This window comes from Cetorhinus maximus, chromosome 14 (genome assembly GCF_964194155.1).
Source record: "Cetorhinus maximus chromosome 14, sCetMax3.hap1.1, whole genome shotgun sequence".
NCBI lineage: Eukaryota > Metazoa > Chordata > Chondrichthyes > Lamniformes > Cetorhinidae > Cetorhinus > Cetorhinus maximus.
The window spans coordinates 98,743,430-98,770,671 of NC_135892.1; the positions used below are offsets into that span (position 1 = coordinate 98,743,430).

Genomic DNA, 27,242 nt, shown 5'->3' on the forward strand with positions numbered 1-27,242 from the left:
CCTACATAACAGAAAGAAATAGGATGAGTAGGCCATGCAGCACCTCGAGCCCACTCCACCATTTAATAAGATCATGGCTGATCTGATCATGGCTTCAGTTCCACTTTCCTGCATTTCCCCATAACCTTTGACTCTGTTGTAGATCAAAAATCTGTAACTAAACCTTGAATATGTTCAATGATTCAGTCTCCACTGCTCTCTTGTGGTACAGAATTCCAAAGATTAACAACCCTCAGAGAAGAAATTCCTCCTCATCTCCGTCTTAAATGGGAGACCCCTTATTTTGAAACTGTGCCGCCCTCCTCCCGGTTCTAGATTCTGTCACGAGGAGAAACATCCTCTCAACATCCACCCATATCAACTCCCCTCAGAATCTTATAGGTTTAAATAAGATCACCTTTCATTCTTCGAAACTCCAATGAGTATGGGCCCAACCTGCTCAATCTTTTCCTTATAAGCTGACCCCTTCAGCCCAGGAATCAACTGAGCAAACATTCTCTGAACTGTCTCCAACGCAAGTATATCCCTCCTAAAATAAGGAGGCCAAATTGTACACGGTACATCAGGTGTGGTCTCTTCAATGCCCTATACAATGTAGCAAGATTTGCCTACTTTTATACTCCTCCTCCCTTGCTATAAAGGCCAATATTCTATTTGTCTTCCTAATCACTTACTATACCTGCATACTAAGCTTTTGTGATTCATATACGAGGATACCCAGATCCTTCTGTACCACAGCCTTCTGTAGTCTCTCTTCATTTAAATAATATTGTTTTTCTATTCTTCGTACCAAAATGGAAAACATCACACTTCCCACATTATGCTCCACTTAAATTTTTGCCACTCACTTAACCAATCAAGTTCCCTTTACAGACTACATCCTCCTCACAACTTGCTTTGCTCATACATGTATGGATCAAAGAGACTAAAGATAAAGAAAAGGTTGACTTGTCAATGGAAAATAAAATTAGCCAGATTGAATTGAGTTGGCTGTCTATTTTACAGTCAGTTCTATAGTCTTTAGTTAGAAAAGAAAAAAAGTTACATTTATATAGCACCTTACACAATCTTAGAACTTCCCAAAGTGCTTTAAAGCCAATGAAGTATTTTTTGAAATGTAGTCATGTTTATAATTTAGGAAACGCGGTAGCCAATTTGCAAACAGCAAGCTCCAACTAACAGAATATGATGTTAATGGCCAGATAATCCCTTTTTAATGACTTTGCTTGATAGATAAATTTTGGGCCAGGATACAAGATAACATCCACCAATGCTTGCCACCACTCTTCTTCAAAATAGTGCCATGGGATCATTAACGTCAACCTGAGAGCACAGACGTGGCCTTGGTTTAATGTCTTATCTGCAGCACCTGCAACAGTATAGCACAACCTCAGTAATGCACTGGACCGTCAGCCTAGATTTTTATGCTCAAGTCTCTGGAGTGGGACTTGCATCCACACCTTTTGACTCAAAGGACTGTACTACTAAATGATCCACAGGTGACATTAAAATTAGGCTAAATTAATCTGCATAATTTTGATTGCCCGGGGTTTGCTGATTAATTAATAGTGACTGCACCAAATTACTTCAAGTTGTATTTACATTGTGCCAAAAGTGCACATGACAGCTGAGATCATTCTGTTTGTCATCCCGGTGCCTCCTTCTGCAAAATGGCTGGATTCAATTTGTTGTGTTGTAGTTCAAGAGCTTTGACCTTGAAAAATATAAATTCTTATTCCCTTCAAAAGTTCCAATACTATGCTTAACATTTGTAATAAATTTCCCATAAATTACATACATTTCTACAGCCATACCAGGAAGTCCTTTTCAAATTTCAATCCAGGTTTAATAAACCACCATTGTGACAGACAATATCTTTCTCCCTCTTTCAGCCTTCACTGATTACATTTCAGTCATTTTATTGCTCATAAACAAGACAAGCTGTTTTTATCACAAATGTCCACACAAAGCATAAGTAACTATACCATAGTTTGGTGACTTCATACTGCCACTTGACTCCACACTATCACTGGCTTTACTTGAACTTTGACTCTTTGAACGCTCGTGCCTGATCAGTTCCTCTAGATCTGAAAGAACAGAATGTGTCATTGCATTTAGTCCTAGAAAGGGAAAAAAAGGCTTGCCTTTATATAGCGCATTTCATGACCACTGGACATATCAAAGCAAAGTGCTTTGTACTGTAAGAAACATGCAGCTAACTTGTGCTGAGCAAGCTCCTACAACAGCAATGTGATAATGACTAGATAATCTGTTTTTTGTGATGCTGATTGAGGCATAAATATTGGCCAGGACAGCAGGAATAACTTTGCTGCTCTTCTTTGAAATAGTGCTCTAGGATCTTTTACATCGAGCAGGCAGATAGGGCCTCAGTTTAACATCGCATCCGAAAGACAGTATTCCCGACAGTGCAGTGCTCCCTCAATACTGCACTGGAGAGTCAGCTTAGAGTTTTTTTGCTCAAGCCTTGGGGTGGGACTTGAACCTGGAACCTAGTGATTCAGAGGAGAGTGCTACCAACTAAGCCATATTTGACAGACACAGGTCAAATTTTGTTTAGAGTTACAATGCAGATCAGAATGCACCCAAATAGTGTCAGGTATTGCAACCCTAACTTTCAAGCAAGATGGTGAGGCTTTAGTTCAGAGCAAACCAGGCCACTAAAGGTACGCTTCAGCAACAGGTGACGTCTCTGGGTTTGGTGGGGGATGGAAAATGAGGAACAATCAATCAGCTCGTGCTTCAACTGGTGCAGCTTTTCACTAAATCAGATTTTACAACTCCATTCTCACAAGATGCATTGCACTCTGCATGATTTTTAGGATTTGGCAGTGAGGGGAATACCTTCTTCCATTCCTCCACCTGCCACATGTTCTTCACCTTGATGCAAGAAGGAATAGTCAACAGTTCCAAAAAAGATCCACCTACACTTGGGGGTGGCCACTTGGTCAAAGTACCACAACTGTAGGAGTTACAAAATCCCACCATTATCTGCATCTTTAGGAAAGGAATAAAACATATCAGCAAATTTCTGAGTAATTATTTTCTACAACTACAGCTGGGCATGGTGCAGTTTCTTACCTTTTCTAAACTCTCGAAGTTGATGTTGTGGGACATTGTGGTAGCCCAACAAACCCAGTTGTTCTTTAACATCTTGGTCCGTAAAATCCAGTCCCGCCATTGCTGAAGACAAAAAAATAGAAACACAAGCCTTCATTTTAGCATTACAGCAGCATTGTATTCAGAACGATGGGGCGCTACTCAGAATAGGCAAATTAAAAACAGTCAAATTATAATATGAATTCTCTTTAGAAGGACCTGTCCAGGAGCCAGATCTCCACAAGGTTGCTGCACCAAGTCCCACCTAATAAGAACATAAGAAATAGGAGCAGGAGTAGGCCATTTGGCCCCTCAAGCCCGTGGCACCATTCAATAAGATCACGGCTGATCCGCCTCAGGCCTCAACTCCTCTTCCGTGCCAGCTCTTCACAGCCCTCAACTCTGCGATATTTCAAACATCTATCTTCCCTCCTCTTTAAATACTTTCAGTGATCTAGCCTCCACAACTCTCTGAGGTAGGGAATTCCAGACATTCACTTTGCCTTTAAATAATTAAAACCCCGTTTAAATGCCTTGACTTCTTTCTATACGCTTACCCCCTCGTCCCAACACCAACAGATCTCACAGGAGACTTTTAAGGCTCACTGACCGTGCGACGCTGCCTCTCTTCCCCGCTATGCGCGTGCGCCCCCACCCCCGGTTCTTTAACGGCTTCCTCGCGCGGACCGAGTCGCGGGAACGCTCCAACTGTTCAAACAGCGACCGTTAAAAACAACAGTCAACAAGACGCTTTCAACTTGGCAACGCAGCAAGAGGTCGGCTCCACCGACAGCGCCATCTCCAGCCGAGTGTCAAATTTAACTGTCCGAGGTATTGTACCCAGCTTTCGTTCCCTCCTTATGCACGTAATCTTATTTTTGTATACCAATGATGAGAAATACCGATATACTGATTAGATGACGCCAAGAATATTTTTTTGAAGCGTTGCCTAGGCAGCTAACTTGATCTCAAGCAATGCGCTAAACGCTTACACTCAGCATTACCCTACAAGCAGCAAATTCGGAGGTAAAAACAAAAAACTGCGGATGCTGGAAATCCAAAACAAAAACAGAAATACCTGGAAAAACTCAGCAGGTCTGGCAGCATCGGCGGAGAAGAACAAAGTTGATGTTTCGAGTCCTCATGACCCTTCAACACAACTAAGTAAAAATAGGAGAGGGGTGAAATATAAACTGGTTTAAGGTGAGCTGAGGGATAAAATGTTGGCCAAAGCATCAGGCAAACTCCCTTGCTTTACAAATAGTGATACGCAATCATTTATTGCTATTTAATCAATTAGGTGAGGGCCTAAGTTTAAGCTTCTCCTTCAAAAGATGCCATCTTCAACAATGCAGTACTCTTTTTACTTCTAAAAGTTTAATGGCTGTTGAAAGATAGAATTACATATGTACAGAAACAGGCCATTCAGCCCAATAGTTTGCTGGTGTTATCCTCCACTCAAATCTCCTCCCATTTCATTCATCTTATCTCTGGCCAGAATTTTCCATCCCCGTTGGCATCAGGCATCAAGGCAGGCATGAGCGGACAATATGGTGAGTAGGCCAAAAATCGGTTTCACGCCGTCATGAAGCCAGTTTGCGATCGTCCACTCCACTTGTACACCTGGCGAGCTGCACTTCTCTCAGTACTTCGAGGTTTGTTTGACTACTTTTCTTTGGGCAGCACTCATTGTCATTAGCACCAGGCTTCACAGGCAGCACCACATCCCTTTAAGGGAGGCTCACGGGCAGGTCTCAACCGTAAGGCGGGGGTGGCTTTTTAATGGCTGCAGGACTGGGGCTTGCTTGGGGAAGGGAGAGAAGTGGCCTCAGGCAAGGGAAGAGGCTGCAGGGCCGGGGCTGTGCTGGTGAAGAGGGGTATACCAGGTTGTGTGTGCAGGCACATGTTGATCTATGCAAGGGGCCTCAAGATGTTGAGGGCTGAAGAAGCAGTCTCCAGAGGAGATGAAGCCAGATGGAGATGTGAAGGTTTGTGTGAGAGAGTGAGTGGTGCTGTCCTTTGAGCTGGCAGTGAGTGAGATGCCAGTGAATGTGTGATGGCCTTGTGAATATGTGAGTTTAGAGTGATGAGATGGTTGCCTCTTTACCCTGGCGGCAGGAATGAGATCATTCATCCGTTTTCTGCATTGGATGGCCAACCTCTTGTGTGCAGCATTGGCTCTGACCACCTCTGTCACCACCTCCCAAGCTGGAGTGGTGAGACTGATGGGCCACCTGCGGCCACAGCGGGGGTAGAGGCCATTGCGGCGGGTCTCCATGGTGTCCAGAAGGCATCCCAGGGAAAAGTCACTGAATCGGAGGGCTGCACTCTTCTTGGCTTTTGGGGCCATGTCTTTGCCGGTGCCCTCCTGGGCTGCAAGCAGTGAGAAGTGTGTGCGCAGCTGCAGTTTAAATATAGTGCCCTGCATGAAGAAGCAGTGAGGTAACAGCAAGACAGGCAAATCAGAGGCCACCCGCCAGTGAAACGGCGTGTTTCCTGTGGTTACATAATTAATGAGGCGGGAATGGGACAATACGGCGTGAAAACCCGCCATTGAGGCCAGCAGGTAAAACACCCTTTTTTCCATAGAACCATAGAACACTACAGCACAGAAAACCTTCACAGCCCTTCTAGTCTGTGCTGAAATATTATTCCGCTAGTCCCATTGACCTGCACCTAGTCCATAACCCTCCAGACCTCTCCCATCCATGTATCTATCTAATTTATCGCATTTACCACGTCAGATGGTAGCTCGTTCCACACTCTCACCACTCTCTGAGTGAAGAAGTTCCCCCTAATGTTCCCCCTAAACCTTTCCTCTTTCACCCTAAAGCCATGTCCTCTCGTGTTTATTTCTCCTAATCTAAGTGGAAAGAGCCTACTCACATCTACTCTGTCTATACCCCTCACAATTTTGTAAACTTCTATCAAATCTCCCCTCATTCTTCTATGCTCCAAGGAATAAAGTCCTAACCTGTTTAATCTTTCCCTGTAACTCAACTCCTTAAGACCCGGCAACATCCTAGTAAATCTTCTCTGCACTCTCTCAATCTTACTGATATCCTTCCTGTAGTTAGGCGACCAGAACTGCACACAATACTCCAAAGTTGGCCTCACCAATGTCTTATACAACCTCACCATAACATCCCAACTCCTATACTCAATACTTTGATTTATGAAGGCCAGTATGCCAAAAGCTTTGTTTACAACCTTGTCTACCTGTGACGCCACTTTCAGGGAATTATGTATCTGAACTCCCAGATCCCTTTGTTCCTCCGCACTCCTCAGTGCCCTACCATTTACTGTGTATGTCCTACCTTGGTTTGTCCTTCCAAAATGTAACACCTCACACTTTTCCGCATTAAATTCAATCTGCCATTTTCTGGCCCATTTTTCCAGTTGGTCCAGATCTCTCTGCAAGCTTTGAAAGCCTTCCTCGCTGTCCACAACGCCTCCAATCTTAGTGTCATCAGCAAACTTGCTGATCCAATTCACCACATTATCATCCAAATCATTGATATAGACAACAAACAACAATGGTCCCAGTACAGATCCCTGAGGCACACCACTAGTCACAGACCTCCAGTCTGAGAAGCAATCATCCACTACCACTCTCTGTCTTCTCCCACACAGCCAATTTCCAATCCAGTTTACAACCTCTCCATGGATACCAAGTGTCTGAACCTTCTGAACTAACCTCCCATGTGGGACCTTGTCAAAGGCCTTACTAAAATCCATGTAGACAACATCCACAGCCTTTCCTTCATCTACTTTCTTGGTAACCTCCTCGAAAAACTCTACAAGGTTCGTTAAACACGACCTACCACGCACAAAGCCATGCTGACTATTCTTAATCAGCTCTTGGCTGTCCAAATAATTATATATCCGATCTCTCAGAACGCCATCCAATAATTTACCTACTATTGACGTCAGGCTCACTGGCCTGTAATTACCTGGTTTACTTTTGGAGCCTTTTTTAAACAACGGAACAACATAAGCTACCCTCCAATCCTCCGGCACCTCACCCGTGGCTAAGGACATTTTAAATATTTCTGCCAGGGCCCCTACAATTTCTACATTAGTCTCCCTCAAGGTCCGAGGGAATATCATGTCAGGCCCAGGGGATTTATCTACCTTTATTTGCTGTAAGGCAGCAAGCACCTCCTCCTCTTTAATCTCTATATGTTCCATGAAACTACTGCTTGTTTCCCTTCCTTCCTTATACACTATGCCAGTTTCCTGAGTAAATACTGATGCAAAAAAACTGTTTAAGATCTCCCCCATCTCGTGAGGCTCCACACATAGATGACCACTCTGATCTTCAAGGGGACCAGTTGTGTCCCTTACTATCCTTTTACTCTTAATATACTTGTAGAAACCCTTCGGGTTTACCTTCACATTATCTGCCAAAGTAACCTCATGTCTTCTTTTTGCCTTCCTGATTTCCTTTTTTAGTATTTTCTTACATTTTCTATACTCTACAAGTACCTCATTTGCTTCTTGTTGCCTATACCTCTCTCTTCTTCTTAACCAGATTGCCAATATCCCTTGAAAACCAAGGTCCCCTAGGCCTGTTAACTTTGCCTTTAATCCTGACAGGAACGTGCAAACTCTGCACTCTCAAAATTTCGCCTTTGAATGCTTTCCACTTACTGAACACATCCTTGCCAGAAAACAACTTATGCCAATCCACTCTTCCTAGATCCTTTCTCATTTCCACAAAATTGGACTTTCTCCAATTTAGAATCTCAACTCGAGGACCAGACCTATCCTTATCCATAATTAGCTTAAAACTAATGACATTGTGGTCACTGGACCCAAAATGTTCGCCTACACATACTTCTGTCACCTGACCTGTCTGGTTCCCTAATAGGAGATCAAGTATTGATCAAGTATCCACCACCACACTTAGTGCAATTCTGGGACGATTCCGCCCTCTGTCTTTCAGCATATCTTTCTATTCCTTTTTCTCTCATGAATAGGCTGTGTCTCTTTTCCCTTGAAACGAGGCTGAGGGTGACCTCAGAGGTCTTTAAAATTATGAAAGATTTTGGTAGAAAAAGAGTGTTTCAACTTGGGAGGAGGAGCAAAATTAAGGCCACCAATAGTTACCAAGAAGTCAAATAGAGAACTCAGAAGAAATCTCTTTACCCAGAGAGTGGTGAAAATGTGGAACTCACTACCACATGGAGTAGTTGATGCTCATTATATTTTGATGCATTTGAGAGGAAGCTAGATAAGTGTATGAGGGAGAAGGGAATAGAGGGTTATGCTGAAAGATGAGATATGATAGGAGGAAGCGCAAGTGGGGCATAAATTTGGAGTTCCCCAGGGACCCTTGCTTTTCTTGATATATATTAATGATCTAGATCTTGGTGTTCAGAGGACAGTTTCAAAATTTGCGGATGATACGAAGCTTGGGAGAGTCGTAAACTGCAAGGAGGACAGTGTAGAACTTCAAAAGGACATAGACAAGTTGGTGGAGTGGGCAGATAGGTGGCAGATGAAGTTCAGTGCAGAGAAATGTGAGGTTATGCATTTTGGTAGGAAGAACATGGACAGACAATATAAAATAATGGGTGAAATTTTTGAAAATGTGCAGGAGCAGAAAGACCTGGGTGTATATGTGCATAGATCATTGAGGGTGGCAGGACAGGTGGAGAGAGCAGTTAATAAAGCATGTAGTATCCTAGGCTTTATCAATAGGGGCATAGAGTACAAGAGCAAGGGGGTTATGCTGAATTTATATAAACACTCGTTAGACCTCAGGTGGAGTATTGTGTACAGTTCTGAGCACCACATTATAGGAAGAATGTGAACACATTGGAAAGAGTGCAGAAGAGGTCTACCAAAATGGTTTGAGGGATGAGAAACTTCAGTTATGAAGATAGATTGGAGAGGTTGGGACTGTTTTCCTTGGAAAGAAGAAGGTTAAGAGGGGATTTGATAGAGACGTTCAAAATCATGAGGGGGCTGGACAGAGTAGGTAGGGAGAAGCTGTTCCCGCTCGTAAAAGGATCAAGAACGAGAGGGCACAGATTTAAAGTGATTTGCAAAAGAACCAAATGTGATGTGAGAAAAATCTTTTTCACACAACGAGTGGTTCGGGTCTGGAGTGCACTGACTGGAAGTGTGGTTGAGGCAGGTTCAACCGAGGCATTCAAGAGGCCATTAGATGATTATTTGAATAGAAACAATGTGCACGGATACGGGGAAAAGGCAGGGCAATGGCACTAGGTCATAATACTCATTTGGGGAGCCAGTGTAGACATGATGGGCCGAATGGCCTCTTTCTGTGCCATTAAAATTCTGTGATTATATGAAAAGACACTGTCCCTTAAAGGGTTAATGCAGGACTCTGACTGCTATTCCTGGAAAGAGCATCCTTTTACAAGAAAGGGTAATTAAGCAGTTGGAAAAAAACTGTGAAACTCTTGACCCGGATGAACGATGTACAAAGGGGAATCACATGGGTTTTATGGCTCTGGGAAAAAAAACCATGCCAAAAGTGGGTTTTGGTTTTGCTTTGAGAAGAGAAGGACCAACTGCTTGAGAAGGAAGACAGCAACTTTTTGCAGTCCAGAGCCAGCCTACAGCAGTAAGCAAATATAAGCTGCTGCTGAGATGCTCTACATGCTGGAATAGAGTACCCTAGAGTATTCCATGAGTCCACCTGAAAAGCGGTGCCAGAGTCAATGATTGTTTCACAGATCAGTGCTGAGAGACAAACCATATAACACAGGTGCCATTTCAAGAACTCCACCATCTATTCTTTGCCTTTGAATCATTGACTTTTAAACTTTGGTCAAATTCCTCCATTTCTATTTTATTTTCGTGTGGGTGTGTGTGTGTGTGGGTGGGTGTGGTGTGTGTGTGTGTGGTGTGTGCGTGACTGACATAAGGTATCTTGAAAGAGTAATTAGTATTATTTCATATTCCATATTGGATGTTGATAAGCTTTGCCTTTCTATTTGACAAGGCTGGTTTTGTAATAAACTAATGACTTTGTTGTTTATTGAAAGAAGCCTGGTTAAAGTCTCTTTTATTCTAGGTACAAGTCATGAAGGTAAACAATTCACCACATTGGTGTGTAATTTAAACTTTAAACTAATGGTACGACCTGTGGAGCAGTGGGGCTCGATCAACTGCGCACTTCTCCCAGCCCGATCATAACAATACGTTGTTACTCTGTTGCTAAATTAAGCTATTTTAAAATTATTTGAAATGGCTGTCAGAATGGAATAGAGGGGTTCTTCTCCCTGATACCTTTCACCTCACCAGTTTTTTGGAAGAACTCCACCAGATGCACAACCAGATAATCTGTTGCGGTGAAGTTGGTTGTGGGATAAGTATTGGGACGCAATATCAAAAGACTTTGAAAACGTACAGAAGAGATCAAAAAGATTAATTCCCTGTTGAAGACAAGTTAGTTGTCCAGGTGGGCTTAAAGAGCTGAGTCTGTTTTACTTTAGAGAAGTGTAAACTCAGGGTGAATTGATAGATGTTTATAAAATAATGAAGGGACTAAATTGTATCCACGTGGACAAATTACTTCAATGGATACGTTATGGAGGACCAGTCACACTTATAAACTATGTTGGATTTGAACCAATTATCTTTCTTCCAGAAAATGGTAGACATATGGAACAGGTTGCAGAAAGCACAGTGAGCATTGATTGTTATCTATCCTCAGGGGAGAGCTGGGTCTGTTTCTGGCTATGGCAGAGATCACGTTTTACAGGAGACAGGTAACCTGTAATATTAGCCAGGTCAATGATCTCATGGATTAGTTTTGATCACTTAATGGGTATGAGAACAATATTCCTGTTTTCCCCACCATCACAGCACACCACCCCACACCCTGCACCCCCTATCCCCCGCAACGCCACACACACAATTGGCCTGGATTTTGTATTTTGTCTGGTTTATCATCTCTTCCAGAAGATTACGTGGCTCTGTATGGTGAGGGAGTGTTTGTATCACGATGCATAAGGCAATCAATACTGATTGGACAGGCTAACTGACCAGCAAGTTTTTCCCATTTTCTTGTTTTCATATGTTGTTAAGGAAAGCCCCAATTATTCAATACGATCATTGTTATCACCTCAGCAACTTACATTTCTCTTGCGCCATTAACATTGAAAAAACTCTCATGTATCCTCATAGAAGCATAACCTGATAAAAAATTTAAAAAGACAGAGATGATAACAAAAAATGAATCACAGTTACAGAAACAGGAGAAGTAATCAATCTCTGTCCTAGTTTTTAGGACAAGTAACAGAGAAAGAAGCTATCTTATTTACATTAAGATAAGGTTTCCTGAAGTGACCTAGAGGAATAAACATAATTTTTTTGTACAAAATCTTATAAATGGTTAGGGATATCAAAAGACAAAACAAACAAGGATAAGTCAGGTCACCCTCTGTTAAACAGATACTGTCTTCAGAGTAAGAATAATTTTCATTCACCTAGAGCCAGTGGGAATATTATACTTTAGGAAAACAATTGCTTTCAAGTTGGAATTGAATATGGGGGTGAATCTGGACTGACTAGTTTAATGAATAAGTAAAGTCCTGATTGTTAGAGAAATATTCTGGTATAATATGTAACAAGATAGCATCTTTCAAATGAATATAAGGCCAAGAATAAACAATATTTAAGAAAGACTTAGAATAAATAACTTGATGTTTTTAGATTTTATGTGGGAGAGCAAACCACAAAGGATCAATGTTATTAGATTGAAATGTCAGAAATGGAGAGAAAATTGGCTTATCAGATCTTCACAATGTCATTCAAAATGAAATACAATCAGTTGACTAAACTTCCAGATAAGACACCTTCATGACTATTGTATCACGAATTGGAATTGCTTAAAAATCTTTCTGTAAATCCATTGTTTTACTTAAGAAGTGAAAATACAATAATATGAAACTATGTGATCAGAATTCAATCAGAAAAATGAGAATTCTGATTTCAGTTTTTGCAGGTAGACTAGGTTAATCTAAGAAGGCACCACTATGTCAGGTCCCTTTACTTCAGATAAGAGCAACCATGTTACCATGTGTGAAACAAAAAATATGTAGCATTAAAAATTATAGTAAGAGAAGACGACAAAGTAAAAGATCAGCTTTTATAGATTGTAGCCTCTGTCCATTGGTTACAGATATCAGATAATTGGCAAAAGAACCAGAGGGAAGATGAATAGTTTTCTCCACACAGCAGATTATGAAGTTCTGGAATATGTAGTATAAGGGTCTGCCACATATAGGGTTAATATGGGACTGAGTACAGTACCACCCACACAGGTGATATAAGAGAACACATGACCCGCACCTAGGTGTCAATCTAGTTTTGGACAGAGCCGTATGCACAAGCAGGCATGGAGACAGCTCTTTACTGTATATATGTACATAGTTCAAGTACTGAAGTAGGTTAACTGTATTTATTTATTAAGACTATGAAGACTTCATTAAGATCTACCTACAACATGGCAGCTGCCAATGGAAAAACCTAAGACCTCACAAATAATGCAGAGAAAAACTAAAATCCAACATGACTAGAGAAAAATTCGAAGAAGCATTCTGGCCTGAAGAAAAGTTGAAGAAGCATTCATGCAGAGGAAAATCATCAGGGAAAAACTCCAGAGAAAGGCTTGGAGGCTGTAGGCAGGGATTTGAGGTTCCACGTTGCAGCAGAGGACCCCATGGGTCTCTTGGAAGTCCAGCTTCAGTGTCTAGAGTACAGAGTGTGCAAACATAGCCAGGATGAGCAAAAGCTTTTAAATTCCAGGATAAAGCAATTCCTAAGAAACTTTTGAATAGTTCTGTCGTCAGAAATTGCCATTTAAAAATTCCATCAGAGGGACCAGATTCCTGAGTTGGCACCTGAACACATGGCGTCAGTGCTCACTCCAAAAAGGAAAAAAAAGAATTAATTAATTAATTAATTCAGAAGAATCGCAGCTAAAGACTCAGCTTTAAAGACCAGCATAGGCCAGGATTTTGCGACCCTAAAGTGCAGTGCTGAAACAGAGAAGTCTGCAGCCATTGTTTAAAAATCTTTCAAGGCAGAGGGCAAGTGCCATTGCAGCGGGAGCCCCCCAAGGCCGGCAGGTGTGGGTCATTTGTCTTCAAATGAACAGTGGCGCCATCCTGAATTTTAACAATTTCTTAAAGCTGAACCTACACTTTAAGACTTTTTAACCATGGATCAGAAATCCATTCTTCCAGATCAATTTGGACTTATACAATGCCCAGATCAATCACATAATTGGGGACTTTGGAGAAAAAGATTGCTTCAGGTCTGGACAAAAAGACAGAAGCCAACAAGTTAACACACTGCTTTACTCAGTAAGTCAGACAGCAGACAACATTATTCCAGACAAGGAATCAACAAATCATCTGCTAAATTTGAAGACATACTAAAATCATTCTATGTTTATTTTAACGAAAGAAGTAACAAAATCCTTGTAAGGGCTAAATTCAATAAACATGTCCAGCAGCCAGGAGAACCTGTGGACCCATTCATTAATGATCTATAAGATGGCTGAAGGCTGCAAATATGGAGACCTAAAATCTGAGCTTTTCAGGGATAGAATAGTTGTAGAAGTGGTGGATGAAGTACTCTCAGACATGCTGCAAGCAAAGGAAGATCTATCCCTCGAAAAAGCTATTCAGATTGTTAGGCAGTCTAAACTCCATGTGCAGCACAGGTCCACTTTAAGAGGAGAAAGTAGACTGCGGTACAAAGGAAACCTCACAGTCCAGTTAGTTAATCAGCACAGCAACAGAGACACTCCAGATCAAGGAAAGCACTACCCTGACCGACCAGTAGTGACCATGCAAGTGCTGTGGAGCAAAGTGCCCCCACAGGCGAGATCAATGTCCTGCAATTTCAGCCCAATGCTTTCAACGTAACAGAATTGAACACTTTGGCAAATTATGCAAGGCCAAAACATGTAAAAGCACAGAAGAACCATAGATGATTCATGAGGTTGGAATTGCACACCAAGAGGACACACAGCCATGCTTCTTAGTTAAGGTCAAAGATCCTGGACTTTTGTATTGTAATGTGGACATTTCAGTTAATGGCCATCTCACAAACTTTAAATTGGACACGGGAGCCAGTGTTATAGTTCTGCCAGACAGAGAACCATGGCTGGTGACTGCTGATGCTGCCCACAACACTCCTATATGAAGCAGGAGGCATAAAGCTCCCGTTGAAAGGCACCCTGCAGATGACACTGAGGTACAAGGATAAAAGAATTCAGGAGAGACCCTGTTCATGGTCCACAACCAGGACTGTTCACTACTAAGCTGCAAAGACTTAACCTTCTACAAAAAATTGACAAGGTCAATCAAAAGGGGCCTGGCTCCAAGTATAAAAGTGAGCTCCCGAAGCTCTTTCCAAGATTAGGGCTACTGAAAAATGCAAACAAGATCACATTAAGAAAGGATGCTAAACCTGCGTGCCTATTCATGCCACAAAATATTCTCCAGTCACTCATGAAACAAGCCCAGCAGCATCTGGACATGATGACAAACATAGGAGTCATCTCTCTAGTCACACAACCAACCACATGGTGTTCCACGATGGTCCCAGTCCCAAAACCGAGTGGGTCCATCCGTATTTGCATCAACCTGACATAGCTCAATAAAGCCATAGCCAGAGAAGTACATCCCAGGCCCTCAGTGGATGAAGCCTGACTAAACTCTTGAAGAGCATGTTATTTTCAAAGCTGGATGCCAACAATGGCTTTTAACAACACCCCCTTATGAAAAGTCCAGGCTGCCGACAACATGCATTACCCACTTTGACAGATTCTGTTTTAACCGCCTGCCGTTTGATATCACTTCGGCACCAGAAATATTTTAATGTACAATGTCGGCCATTTTGCAGGGCATACAGGGGGTCATTTGCCACGTGGACAATGTCTTGGTTCACAGTACAGCAGTAGAGGAACATGACAAGAGATTCATAGCAGTCTTAGAATGCTTGCAGGAAACAGGGCTGATGCTGAATGAGAAATGTGAGTTCTCCAAAACATCAATTCAGTTCCTGGGCCACATCATTAGCAATAAAGGCATCATGGTAGACCCTCAAAAAACTAAAGCTATTCTCGAGTTCCCAACCCATGCTCAATTATAGACCTCCAGTGATTCTTGGGGTTGGTGAACCGGCTGGCAAAATTTTTACTAAGTTTGGCACAGGTCCCAGAACCTTTGAGGCATCTGTTTAAGAAAGAGCAAGCATATTTGCTGGGACTTACATCAAGAGCAAGCATTCACTCTTATCAAGGTGATGCTGCTCTCCATTGACATTCTGATCCACTACAACCCATCCCTGTCCACCGCCATTGCAGCGGATGCTTCATCCACATGCCTTGGAGTTATCCTATTCCAGGAACAATTAAATGGAAGTCATCGACTGGTGTACTATGCTTCCAGATGGCTGTCAGAGATATGCCATCATAGAAAAGGAAGTCCTCACAGTCATATGGGCATGCAGGAAGTTTTCAAACTATATCATCAGCCTCAAGGTCACAGTCGAAACAGACCATAAGCCACTAGTCTCATTACTGGATGAGAAGGAGCTAGCAAAGATGCCTCCCAGAATCCAGAGGTTCCACCTACGCCTCATAAGGTTTACCTACGAGATGGCATACATCCAAGGTAAAAACCAAACAATGGCAGATAAACTTTCCATAGCCAAAGTAGGCCTTCTGACAAAACAGGACATCAATCTCATCAAAGAGCTGGAAGCGTACTCCCAGTTGACCACAAGTAAACTCCAACAGATTCACCAGGAACAAATTTGTGATGAGCAATGAGCCCGCATCCGTTACTGCCAAAAAGGGTGGCCACAACAGAGATCAAGCAATGATACCATAAAAAGCTTTGTTTGAACAATAAAAGCACTTTATGGTCATAGGAGGTCTCCTGGTCTACAATGAGCGGCTGCTCATCCCAGTTTCCCTTTGGCTGGAGATTCTTCAAAAAATACACCAGGCCACCTGGGCTTCACAAGTGCAGGGCACAGGCCAATTTGCTGTCTCGTGGCCAGGCATTTCCAGGGTAATTGAGGACACCATAGCAAACTGTCAGGTGGGTGCGCTGCACAGGCAGGACCAAAGAGAGCCACTCATCCCTTCACGGTTCCCTACCACGCCATGGGAGAGGCTGGGCATCAGCCTATTTATCTTCAATAGCATATCTTTCCTTATAGTAGTGAATTACTTTCCAGATGGGTTGAGTGCAGCAACTATATACAACTATCACAGAGGCAGTAATTAAGGCACTGAAAGAGTTGTTCATGAGCCACGGCATCCTGGATGAGTTCGTGTGTTACAACGGCCCCCAATTTTCAAATGAGTACTTCATCCCCTTCACCACCATATCCAACTTCCACCACCGTACCAGCTCCCTGAGATACCAACAGTCAAATGGAGAGGCTGAAAGAGGGATCTGCACTGTAAAAGCCCTCCTAAAAAAGAATGAGGACTTTAACATTGCACTGCTAACCTACGGGTCTACCCTGTTACAATGTGGTCTGGCCCCATCCAAACTCCCAGGAGGAGGCAGGGAACTCCAAACACAATTTCCATTCCTGGTGAAAAAACTAATACCAGATTTGGTAACCAAGGATTACCAGGACATCCAAGCAAGAGAGCAGTCTTACAGGCAGAAGCAGGCTATTGTTGCAGGTTTCTGCCTACAACAAAATATACCGCATCAGACACTTGCCACAACTACGAAAGGATGACAAGGTCAGGATTAAAGACTTGATTGCTTCTGACCACCCGCCCTTGCCAATACTCAGTTTGGGTTCAGCCAGGACCACTGGACTCCAGATTTCACTACAACATTGGTCCAATCATGGATAACAGAGCTGAATTTCATGGCATCATCATTGCCAAATCTTCCATCAATATTCTGGGTGTTGACTTTGACCAGAAACTGAACTAGACCAGCATAAACCATTACCTTGCTCATAAATTATACATTTTACAGACAGGAGGGGGGTTAATTTAAACAGCACTATTTCCTCCTCTCTCCACGTGTCCATAAACAGACAAGCGTTTTGATTTGCTTCTCCCTTTACAAGTGGTGATGTATTTACCAACCCCTCAGTTTTGGTGTGATCCAATTTTCTATTAATAATCCCACAGCAAACTGGGGATCATGTGAACTCAAAGGGCAGAATTTTATGAGTCGGTGAGCGGGGGTGGGGCCTGCTCGCCGACGTGTAAAATGACACATGGTGACGTCAGGGGGAACTCCCGACATCACCGTGCCTGATTTAAATTTTCAGGAAGGCGGGAGCGCAGCAAAATCAGCTGCGCGCCCACCGACCTGTCAGTGGCCAATTGAAGCCATTGACAGGGTCAATTAAGTAATTAAAGGATCTGCCCGTCCAACCTTAAGGTTGGTTGGCAGGCCAGGAGCCCTGGCGGGAATTAGAAAAAGCATGAAACCTCATCCATGGGTGGGATGAGGTTTCATGTAGGCTTTAAAAAAATTTTAATAAAGATTTTATAAAAATTATGGACGTGTTCCAACTCATGTGACCTTGTCACATAAGGGGACATGTAAGGGAAATTTTTTTTTCTATTTTTAACATTTTTCAATGTACAGCCGATCTCCCTGAGGCAGCACTTAGCCTCAGGGAGATGAGTGTGCTCTTTCATGCGCATGCGTGAAAGAGCGCACCCTCAATTTTGGGATTCCACCCCCCCGCCCCCCCCACCCGCACAGGGAGGGCACAGTGCTTCCCTGCAGACGTCACGCTGGGCGGGCCTTAATTTACATGGGCCTGCCCATGTAAAACGGCACCGTGCCCCCAACTGGGGGCGCCGATCAGAAGCGTGCCTGTACGCAACCGCCCATCAACTTCCCCCCCCCCCCGATGGGGGGAAAATTCAGCCCAAAGGATTAGTTTATTTGTGCACAATCAAATTGCGGGAGGAGGAATGCTCCTTTGCATTCATACTGTAAAAGAGGGATATAGAAAAGAAAGATTTACAGTGCAGAGACCACAAAGAAATGAAACATTAGCCGGGATTTTCCAGCCCCATTGTGGCGGGATCCGCTGTGGGAGATTCGGCAGCCCAGCCAAAAGTCCATTGACTTTTGCTGGGACTGGATGATCCCGGTGGGAGGTGGGGCCAGAAAACCCTGACCATTGTTTCACATGGGCCCAGAGTCCAGAATCAAAGTCCAATGAGGTTTTCCTTCACAAAGGTTGGCGAGTTGAAAACCTATGCTGTTTAATTGATTTTTCTGGTGGTGTTGACTTCACACAGTAAGATAGGCATGCAGGAATGAATCAGTCTTGTAGGCAATGGTACAGAAGTTCCAGCAGAAAGAGTGTAGATGGGGCCAGGTATTCCACCTGGGCAGAGCTCCTTTTCTATGAGGCTACTTGAGTTTTCATTTCCACAAGGCACTGGTTCCACAGCCCAAGGTCCTAGTCACATGGCTCCCACATCTTCATAGTGTCCTTGACAAAGGGCGTGTATTCCTCTGGGGCCCCAAAATGGTTAAATGTCTCAACCATTAAGAATTGAAAGGAAGGTTGCAGGGTCTTTTGTCCTAGCAGATGAGTGGACTCCAGTTGGCCAGCTTGGGTTGTGAAATGCAGATAGCCTTAGTATTTGGCCCTTTGAATTTGGTCTGTGCAGCGAAACAGGGGGGTCATTAATGTTTCTTTAGGGATAACAAGGAACAAGCTTATCTGATACTGTCAAGTAGCTCCTTTTGTTCAGGGATCACAGACAGACATGGATTCAGGCACTTTAAAAGGTCTTTGTTCAGTTTTTAAAATTTTAGAAACAGCTATGAGGAAATCTATACATATTTTATGAAAATATACAATGTAGGGTCTTAGTCCCCTCACATAAGACAGTCAGAAAGCTGTTATCTGATTTTGCTGCCTTTGAAACATTTTCTATATTTGTTCCATGGCAGTTTACACACAAAAAAATCCATTAGCTTCTTAGGTATGTTATTTTGACTGGTTTATCACACTTATAGCTCCAGGCCAATTTCACATTTGGTACTTGCCTTTGTGTTGAGCCTCTTTGCCTCAATTTGCTCTTCTAAAATGTCAGTATTAACCTTCCAGGTATTACCCAGGGAGCTCTTTCTTACAGTGTTTTCCCATTATAAATGTTGGTATACATATTATTAACCAAAAATTGTGACACAGAAAATAAGGGCAATGTGTACAGGGGATTATATGCTGTATGCAAAACTTTTAATATATTTAGTGAATATTTTATGGCATACAGCAACTCAGAGGATACATCTTTCTCTTGCCTCGCTTTTGTTTTAATTTCACTGTTTTCCATCTGTCTGTAAATCTTCTTTGTTAGGTTTTTTTCTGTAGTTTTGCTCCTTTGTTTCTATTGTTATTTTGTGTTTTGGTGATGGGTGTGGCATGGATCAAAGCAGTTGAATTGGTGGTTGTGAGAAAGTTCAGTTTGCAGACTTTAGTGGTTCCTTCCAGATATGCGCTCACTGATATTGCCTTACATGAACCTGCTTGAAACAGAGTAGAACCACAATGGAAGCACTGTTATTTTGAGTGAGACAGAGCATTTAGCTAAAGATACAGCTGACAATGGTGCAGAATAAAGATAGGCTTGAGAAGCAGGTCAGCCAACAATTTGAGAAATGTTAGAGGGAGCGAGATGGAAGCAGGGAAGAACGATGGGGAGAACAGCTTGGAAGAGAGATAGCGCAGTTATCTCTCTGAGGACTACTCAGCTACAGATTAGTGGATTATACAATCTTTTTCTCTGGGTTGACAGGAAAGTTTTCAGCTTCTAAATCACTTATTTTACATTTTTGTTGCCTTATCTCCGCTTTAAGAGATATGAGTGCATGTGGATGGCTGCCTAATTCTTTAATGTGATCTCTCCAAATTGCATAGGTCTTACACCAACATCATGAGGACTTCCCACGCTTTCCGTCCAGAGTTCAAATCCTGCACAATATGTGCAACACCAGTACCTACTGGTACAAAGGCTGCTACAATGCATTAGGCAATTTCTGAAAAGATTTTTCCACTGTAAAATGTTGACATAGTGCTTTCTCATTATAAATGGTGACACCAGAAGGATGTGGATAAATTGTGAAACAAGGCTGATGTGGACAGCAGGTGCATGCTATGCACAACCTTTTTAATATATTAGTCCAGGTGCTCCCTGTGACAGATGATATGTGCCAGGTGAATCAAATCCACGAAGCAAACTTGATCACGCGGTCAAAACTGTTTTGCAATTATATTTTATTTCGAGATGTATGCCCTGAATTCAGAGGTAATAAGATTACCGCGACTTCAGAGGTTTTTAGAAAACTAGATTAAACATTTATTAACAAAAGAAAAGATTTCAAGCACATTCATAGGTCTACAAATTACTACTATAATAACTCCTAAAACCCGTAATTAATCTGGCTCCCAGTTACACCTCTGTTAAAGCAACAGTAAAAACAAATAAATTTTAACAGACCCAGGCAAAGCAACACAGTACCCTGGACAGGAGAATTCAAAGTGAGTATTCTCAGCTTTGGTTCCTGTAGACAGCAACTTGATAAACAGAGGCTGGAGGCTTTTCACACTTATGTCAGATCTTGGAATGCCTTCTCTCTGACACATAGCCTCATCTCCTTTATATATGTTTCTCCCTTTTTAATGCAAATTCCATTGTTTCAGTATGCGTTTGGAACTTTACCTTTCTCATAATATAAATCTTTTCATATTGTTCATATTATCAGTAGCCTTTGGGAAAAATAAACACACTGTTTGGCTTAGCTTCTTCCAGCTAGGTGTAACATCTTACCATCTCTTTGAAATTCAAACTACCCTAATTTATCTAAAAATGCAAATTTTCCTCACACCTCACATTCTAAAACTTCAGCCATGTTTATGTATTTAGCATTTCAGACCTAGCTTCTTGTTGATAAATCAAAGCCTCCAGACCAGCTGTCTCCAATTCAATTAAATCCCACCCACACACATACACACAGAGAAACTGTCCAAACACCACTATTAACCTACCTTTACAATAAATCACTATAATATTATGAGAATTATTATATTTTTCATGACAGTCCCAAATATTATTTTACCAAACAACACCCAAACACCCCCACCCCACCCCGCCTCCACCCCCTCCCCCACCCCCAGGGTATCCATGTTCTAAGAAACAGTAATTTTTTAACATAACAAAGATTCCCAAACCTTTTTTGATGACCCTCCCTCATCTCTTGCTCTCCCTCTCTTCACTCTCTTCCTCTCCCAGTAAATAAGGCTAAAAAAAAGTGTGACCCTAAATTGTGGTTTATATCTTATGTGGATCTGATAATTGACAAAAAAAATGTACAATAAATGTAATTAATTAGCATCATTACACAATTGTGGTTGGACAACTGGGAAAAGGGAATAACATAGACCATAAGCAACATTCATTCTTTTATTTATAAAACAAAAGCAAAAGTTAAAAACTTGATAATGTAATTTTCTCCTGAATGTAACGATACATACCAAAGTACAGTTGCACTGGCAACAACCACTTTCAAGTACCTCACTTAAGCATACGTTATTCCTATGACTGCCTATACAAATGACTTTTATGCGAGACACCACATTTTTAAAAAAACTTAGAGGACCACAAACATAGGAAGCATCTTAGTTGAGCCAATCTTTTTCTCATTTATGTATACATACTGAAACTTTCCAAAGGGCATCACCACATAATGACAATCTACACAAAAAATGGTCCATTTTCTCTTCCTTAATCTGAGCATTAAGACCAAGTTTAACTTCTCCAACTTTATTTGAAAGAAAACTATTCAATAAAATTAATTGTTATACCAATGGTGCATCAATGGTCATTAGCTAAAACAATACTAAGGAGGATTTGAACTTAAGAGTTGATTTGAAGTATATTCCATTCTATTAATCGTTAGAGGAGACTCCGTTAAAATCGATGGCACAATAGTTGCTTAGGATCCCATTTGTATTTTCTAGTGCATCACCCTCATTACAAACAAGAGTAAAAGTATTATTTTGTAAAATCTTCATTTCTTAACAGAAACAAGGACTGAGATGTTCTTTATCAAAAAATAAAGGCCACATTTTGGAGGACAAACACTGTTGAATAAATAGTGTAGACACATTAGTTACAAGCTTTTGTCTCCATGATTTGTTGTTGCTGTTAGTTTTGGAAAAATGTCAGTCAAGTGCATGGAGTAAAAATATAGTTCTGCCAATTTTCACTTGTGTTTTTTTGGCAAATTTTCATTATTTAAAACTACTATCACAATCTTAAATAATATATCAAGTCAAACACATGTAACTTGCTTTGATAAAAAAGAAGTAGCAGCAGTAGACCATACAGTCCCTCGAGCCAGTTCCACCAATCAACATAATCATGGCTGAACTTCTACCTGTACTCTACTTTCCCACTCGCTCTCCATATCTATTGATTCTCTGAGAGACCAAAAATCTCAGCCCTGAATATACTCAATGATGGACCTCCACAGTCATTTGAGGAGAGAACTCCAAAGATTTACAACCCTCTGAGTGAAGAAATTTTTCCTCATCTCAGTACTAAATGATTGATCCCTTATCTTGAGACTGTGCCCCACTGTTCTAGATTCCCCAGCCAGGGCATAAAACCTCTCAGTATCTTCTTTGTCAAGCCAACATGCCATTTGCCTTCCTAATTGCTTGCCATACTTGCATTTAACTTTGTGTTCCTTGTATGAGTACACCCATGTCTCTCTGAACATCAACATTTAGAAGTTTCACACCTTTTAAAAATGATTCTGCTTTTGTATTCTTACTACCAAAGTGAATAACCTCATACTTCGCCACACCATACTCCACCTGCCACTTTGTTGCTCATTTAACTGCCTATATCTCTTTGCAGCCTCTTTGTGTCCTCCTCACATTCCACCTAGCATTGTATCATCAGCAAACTTGAATACATTACTCTCAGTCTCTTCATCTAAGTCATTAATATAGATTGTAAATAGCTGAGGCCCCAGCAGTTATCTTTGCGGCAGTCTGCTAGTTACAGCCTGCCAACTTGAAAATGTCTCATTTGTGCCTACTTTTTACTTCCTGTCCATTAATCAATCCTCCATCCATGTTAATTTAACACCCTCAATTTCATGAGCCCTTATCTATTAATGTTTTGTGTGACACTTTATTGAATGATTTTTGGAAATTCAAGTATACTACATGTACTGCTTCTCTCTATCCTCAAAAACTTGAATAAATTTGTCAAACACAATTTCCCTTTCATAAAACCTTGTTGACTGTCTGATCAAACCAGGATTTTCTAAGTTAAAAGCAAAAAACTGCGGATGCTGGAAATCCAAAACAAAAACAAAAATAAAAATACCTGGAAAAACTCAGCAGGTCTCACAGCATCTGCGGAGAGGAGTACAGTTAACGTTTCGAGTCCGTATGACTCTTCAACAGAACTAAGGAAAAATAGAAGATTTTCTAAGTGCTTTGTTAAGGCAGGTGCACTGCTGTGCATTACAACTTAGTGTTAATTATGAAAGTGAATGAAGTTCAGCAATTCCACCAAATTTCTAGTTAAAATATTTAAAACAATGATTTTTGATGGGAACAGCTCCAATGAACATCAAGGTCTGAATTTTCACTCGCAGGTTTGGAGCGCAGAGTTGGGACATTTCCCAGCTCTGCAAACCCGAACCAGGAGAAAGTGCTCTGGAAGTAAAACCCATTTACTATATTTACATTCTTTCTACCACATAATCCTTTATAAGAACAAACATTTTATTCAAGTGCATAATCCTTTATAAACACAGCATTGGAATTCATAGTCCCACTCCAAAGAGTCTATAACCACTTGGAGCCTTCAATAAAACTGTGAAATAACTCTGATAATGGAAGGTTGTGAAATCAGTTATGCAGCACTAATCCAGTAATGGAAGCCCTAAGGCTTATGTGAACAGACAGAGTGAAATAGCAAGCAATGATTTTTTAAAAATACTCCAGACATTTTTTTCAAAGATTTGAAGACAGGAGTTTTAAATGCATTAATAGCTTAACAGCTGCTTTTGACAATTCATTTAGACAGTTTGACAGTTCCAATGACCTTGACGGTTAATGGGTTTATGCACTTTTTATGCACAGTATGTCTACTTTTAACAATCCCAAGGGGCACCTGACCTCTCCCCAAAGGTGTCCCAGGACCACATCCAAAAGGGTGCAGCAGGGGTACCCTACCTCTCGAAAGGAGTCTACAAAGCTCAGACTTGCTTCTACCAGGTATAACCTACACACATTGTGTTTCACATACCTGGGTCAGAAATTAGACATGAGTGGAGGCAGCCACTGATTTATATGGGCAGCTACCTTTGCAAAACTCACATGTATGAAACACAGCCCACTCCTATTCCTGCCCCTGTGAAATGGTACGTGCTGTGTTCAGGGGCAGGACTTCCGATTTTCAGCCTCTTCCAACATATTCTCTCATTCATAAAAATCCGATTACTATATTTACATGACAGAGAGGCTCTCTGATATTGCGAAAATCCAGGTCAAAGAGTTTTGTAGGGTGAGGGTAAGGAATGGATGCTGGTATTCCCTGACTGCTATTCTGTGAAAGCTTGGTAACTCTACAATATTATATATAACATTTTACATAAGCATTATAAATACTTAATTAAGAAAATTTATAGCATTTAGTACGTGTACTTATACTGTAATGTTCAAAACGCTACAGCTGTTATTCCAAAACAAATCTGTAAAAGTGTTTAAAGTATTTTGTCCAGAGGAGATAATAATTTTGCTTTTTAAAAAAAGTAAATAATTTATTGCAGAATCCTGCATGTTTGGCAGGGTCAAAATTGAGTTAAAGTAAGGATTATCCAAGTTTTTGTAGCAGTCAGCTAGATCTATGTATGAGAAATAGCAAATTACCAAATATAGGTGTGGTAGTGCAGTTGCTGTGTTACTGGACTAATAACCAGTGGTCTACATGATAAACCATGATGAAGGGAAGGTGATTGATGAAGCAACTAAGGTACTTGAGCCTAGGACACTACTCTGAGGAACTCCTGCAGTAATGTCCGAGGACTAAGATAATTGAACTCCAACAACCACAACCATCTTCCTTTGCACTAGGTCTAACTCCAACCAGTGAAGACTTTCCCTTGATTCCCATTGACTCCAGTGTTGCTACGGCTCCTTGATGCAACACTTGCTGCAGTCCCTGTGGTGTAGGTACACCAACAGTGCTGTTAAGGAGGAAGTTCCAGGATTTTGACCCAGCAACAGTGAAGGAACAGCAATATATTTCCAAGTCAGGATGGTGAGTGGCTTGGAAGGGAACCTCCAGGTGGTGGTGTTCCCAAGTATCTGCTGCCCTTGTCCTTCTAGATGGTAGCAGTCTTGGGTTTGGAAAGTGTTGCCTAAGGTGCCTTGGAGGGTTTCTGCAGTGCATCTTGTAGATGGTAACACTGCTGCCATTGTTCGTCAGTGGTGGAGGGAGTGAATGTTTGTGGAAGGGGTGCCAACCAAGTGAGCTGCTTTGTCCTGGATGGTGTTGAGCTTCTTGAGTGTTGTTGGAGCTGCACTCATCCAGACAAGTGGAGAGTATTCCATCACACTCTTGACTTGTGCCTTGTAGAGGGTGGACAGGCTTTGGGCAGTCAGGAGGTGAGTTACTCGCTGCAGGATTCCAGACCTCTGACTTGCTCTTGTAGCCACAATATTTATATGGCTAGTCCAGTTCAGTTTCTGGTCAATGGTAACCCCCAGGATGTTGATAGTGGGGGATTCAGCAATGGTAATACCATTGAATGTCAAGGGGCAATGGTTAGATTCTCTCTTGTTGGAGATGTTCATTGTCTGGCACTTGTGTGGCATGAATGTTATTTGCCAGTTGTCAGCCCAAGCCTGGATATTGTCTAGGTCTTGCTGCATTTGGACATGGACTGTTTCAGTATCTTGAGGAGTCGCGAATGGTGCTGAACATTGTGCAATCATCAGCGAACATCTCAACTTCTGACCTTATGATGGAAGGAAGGTCATTGATGAAGCAGCTGAAGATGGTTGGGCCTAGGACACTATCCTGAGGAACTCCTGCAGTGATGTCCTGGAACTGAGATGCTTGACCTCCAACAACCTCAACCATCTTCCTTTGTGCTAGGTGTGACTTCAACCAGAGGAGAGTTTTTCCCCATTCCTCATTGACTCCAGTTTTGCTAGTGCTCCTTGATGTTATACTCAGTCAAGTGCTGCCTTGATGTCAAGAGCATCCACTCTCACCTCACCTGGAAGAGGGGGGAAAGAAACATTAAAAGAAAACATCAAATGGACGAGCAATGTAAATTCTTTAACGAAACCAAAAACAGAAATACCTGGAAAAACTCAGCAGGTCTGGCAGCATCGGCGGAGAAGAGCACAGTTGACGTTTCGAGCCCTTTACACGAATTATTCTTTATGAATTTATTCTTTACACGAATATATAAACTCGAACAATGGATAACGGACTTTGCACGGTTTCCATTGTACAAAACAGCAGGATACCAGCAGCAACGTTCGGGGTTGCTTTCGGCGCACTCTCGACCCGTCTCTTCCCCCGCAGTGACACCTGAAGTTGGTTCACACCTGCAGGGAGCGCCCGTGTACCAGATTGTCTCTCCATGCGAACATGGTCCGCTCCTCGCTGCATCAAATCCCAGGAAGTGGAGTCCCGCTTCTCCGCGTCCTGCCTTCCACTCCTATTTTGTTTCATTCGGGTCTCTCCACTTATAGTGTAATTTCCAGCCCATCTCTATCAGAGTCCGCTCGTATGGCGACCCTTCAACTCCAGGACAGCCAAGTGCCTGAAGGTACTGTAAACTTGCACCGGCGGAATCTCGGCGTCCGTTTGTTGGTCTCTTATTTCCCCAAAAAGGCAACAATGCGCTGAAGCAGCGCTGTTTTTGATGCTATCGTTTTACAGTCGTGCAGTCTGACATTCGTGTTTCCTTTTTTTTGCTTTATTCGCATTCAAGTATGCGTGTTAGACGAAAATTGGATAAGTGATCCAACATTGGAAATGATCCGTTTTAACTCTGGGAAATTGTACAAAG

The 27,242-nt window shown here is 41.9% G+C and overlaps 2 protein-coding genes across 6 annotated transcripts in view; one reads left to right on the forward strand and one right to left on the reverse strand.

Annotated features, from left to right (window-relative positions):
• hyls1 (HYLS1 centriolar and ciliogenesis associated) overlaps window positions 1-3,883 on the reverse strand; it is a 28,292-nt gene extending 24,409 nt beyond the window's left edge. For 2 of the 3 annotated variants that reach the window (XM_078557321.1, XM_078557323.1), the window contains exons 1-3: window positions 3,728-3,883; window positions 3,100-3,201; window positions 1,986-2,087 (exon numbers count right to left, since the gene is read on the reverse strand). In XM_078557321.1, coding sequence (XP_078413447.1) covers window positions 1,986-2,087; window positions 3,100-3,199 — 202 coding nt within the window. In that variant the 5' untranslated portion in view covers window positions 3,200-3,201; window positions 3,728-3,883. Of the gene's footprint in view, window positions 1-1,985; window positions 2,088-2,862; window positions 3,016-3,099; window positions 3,202-3,727 lie in introns of all 3 variants that reach the window. The other variant, XM_078557322.1, reaches the window with a different exon arrangement.
• Window positions 3,884-4,415: 532 nt separating this feature from the next.
• Window positions 4,416-27,242, forward strand: part of edaradd (EDAR-associated death domain) — an 85,864-nt gene continuing 63,037 nt past the window's right edge. Inside the window, exon 1 of one of the 3 annotated variants that reach the window (XM_078557327.1) lies at window positions 4,416-4,772. In XM_078557327.1, the coding sequence (XP_078413453.1) occupies window positions 4,703-4,772 (70 nt within the window). In that variant the 5' untranslated portion in view covers window positions 4,416-4,702. Of the gene's footprint in view, window positions 4,773-26,834; window positions 27,000-27,242 lie in introns of those variants that run through there. The other 2 variants (XM_078557329.1, XM_078557328.1) reach the window with 2 other exon arrangements.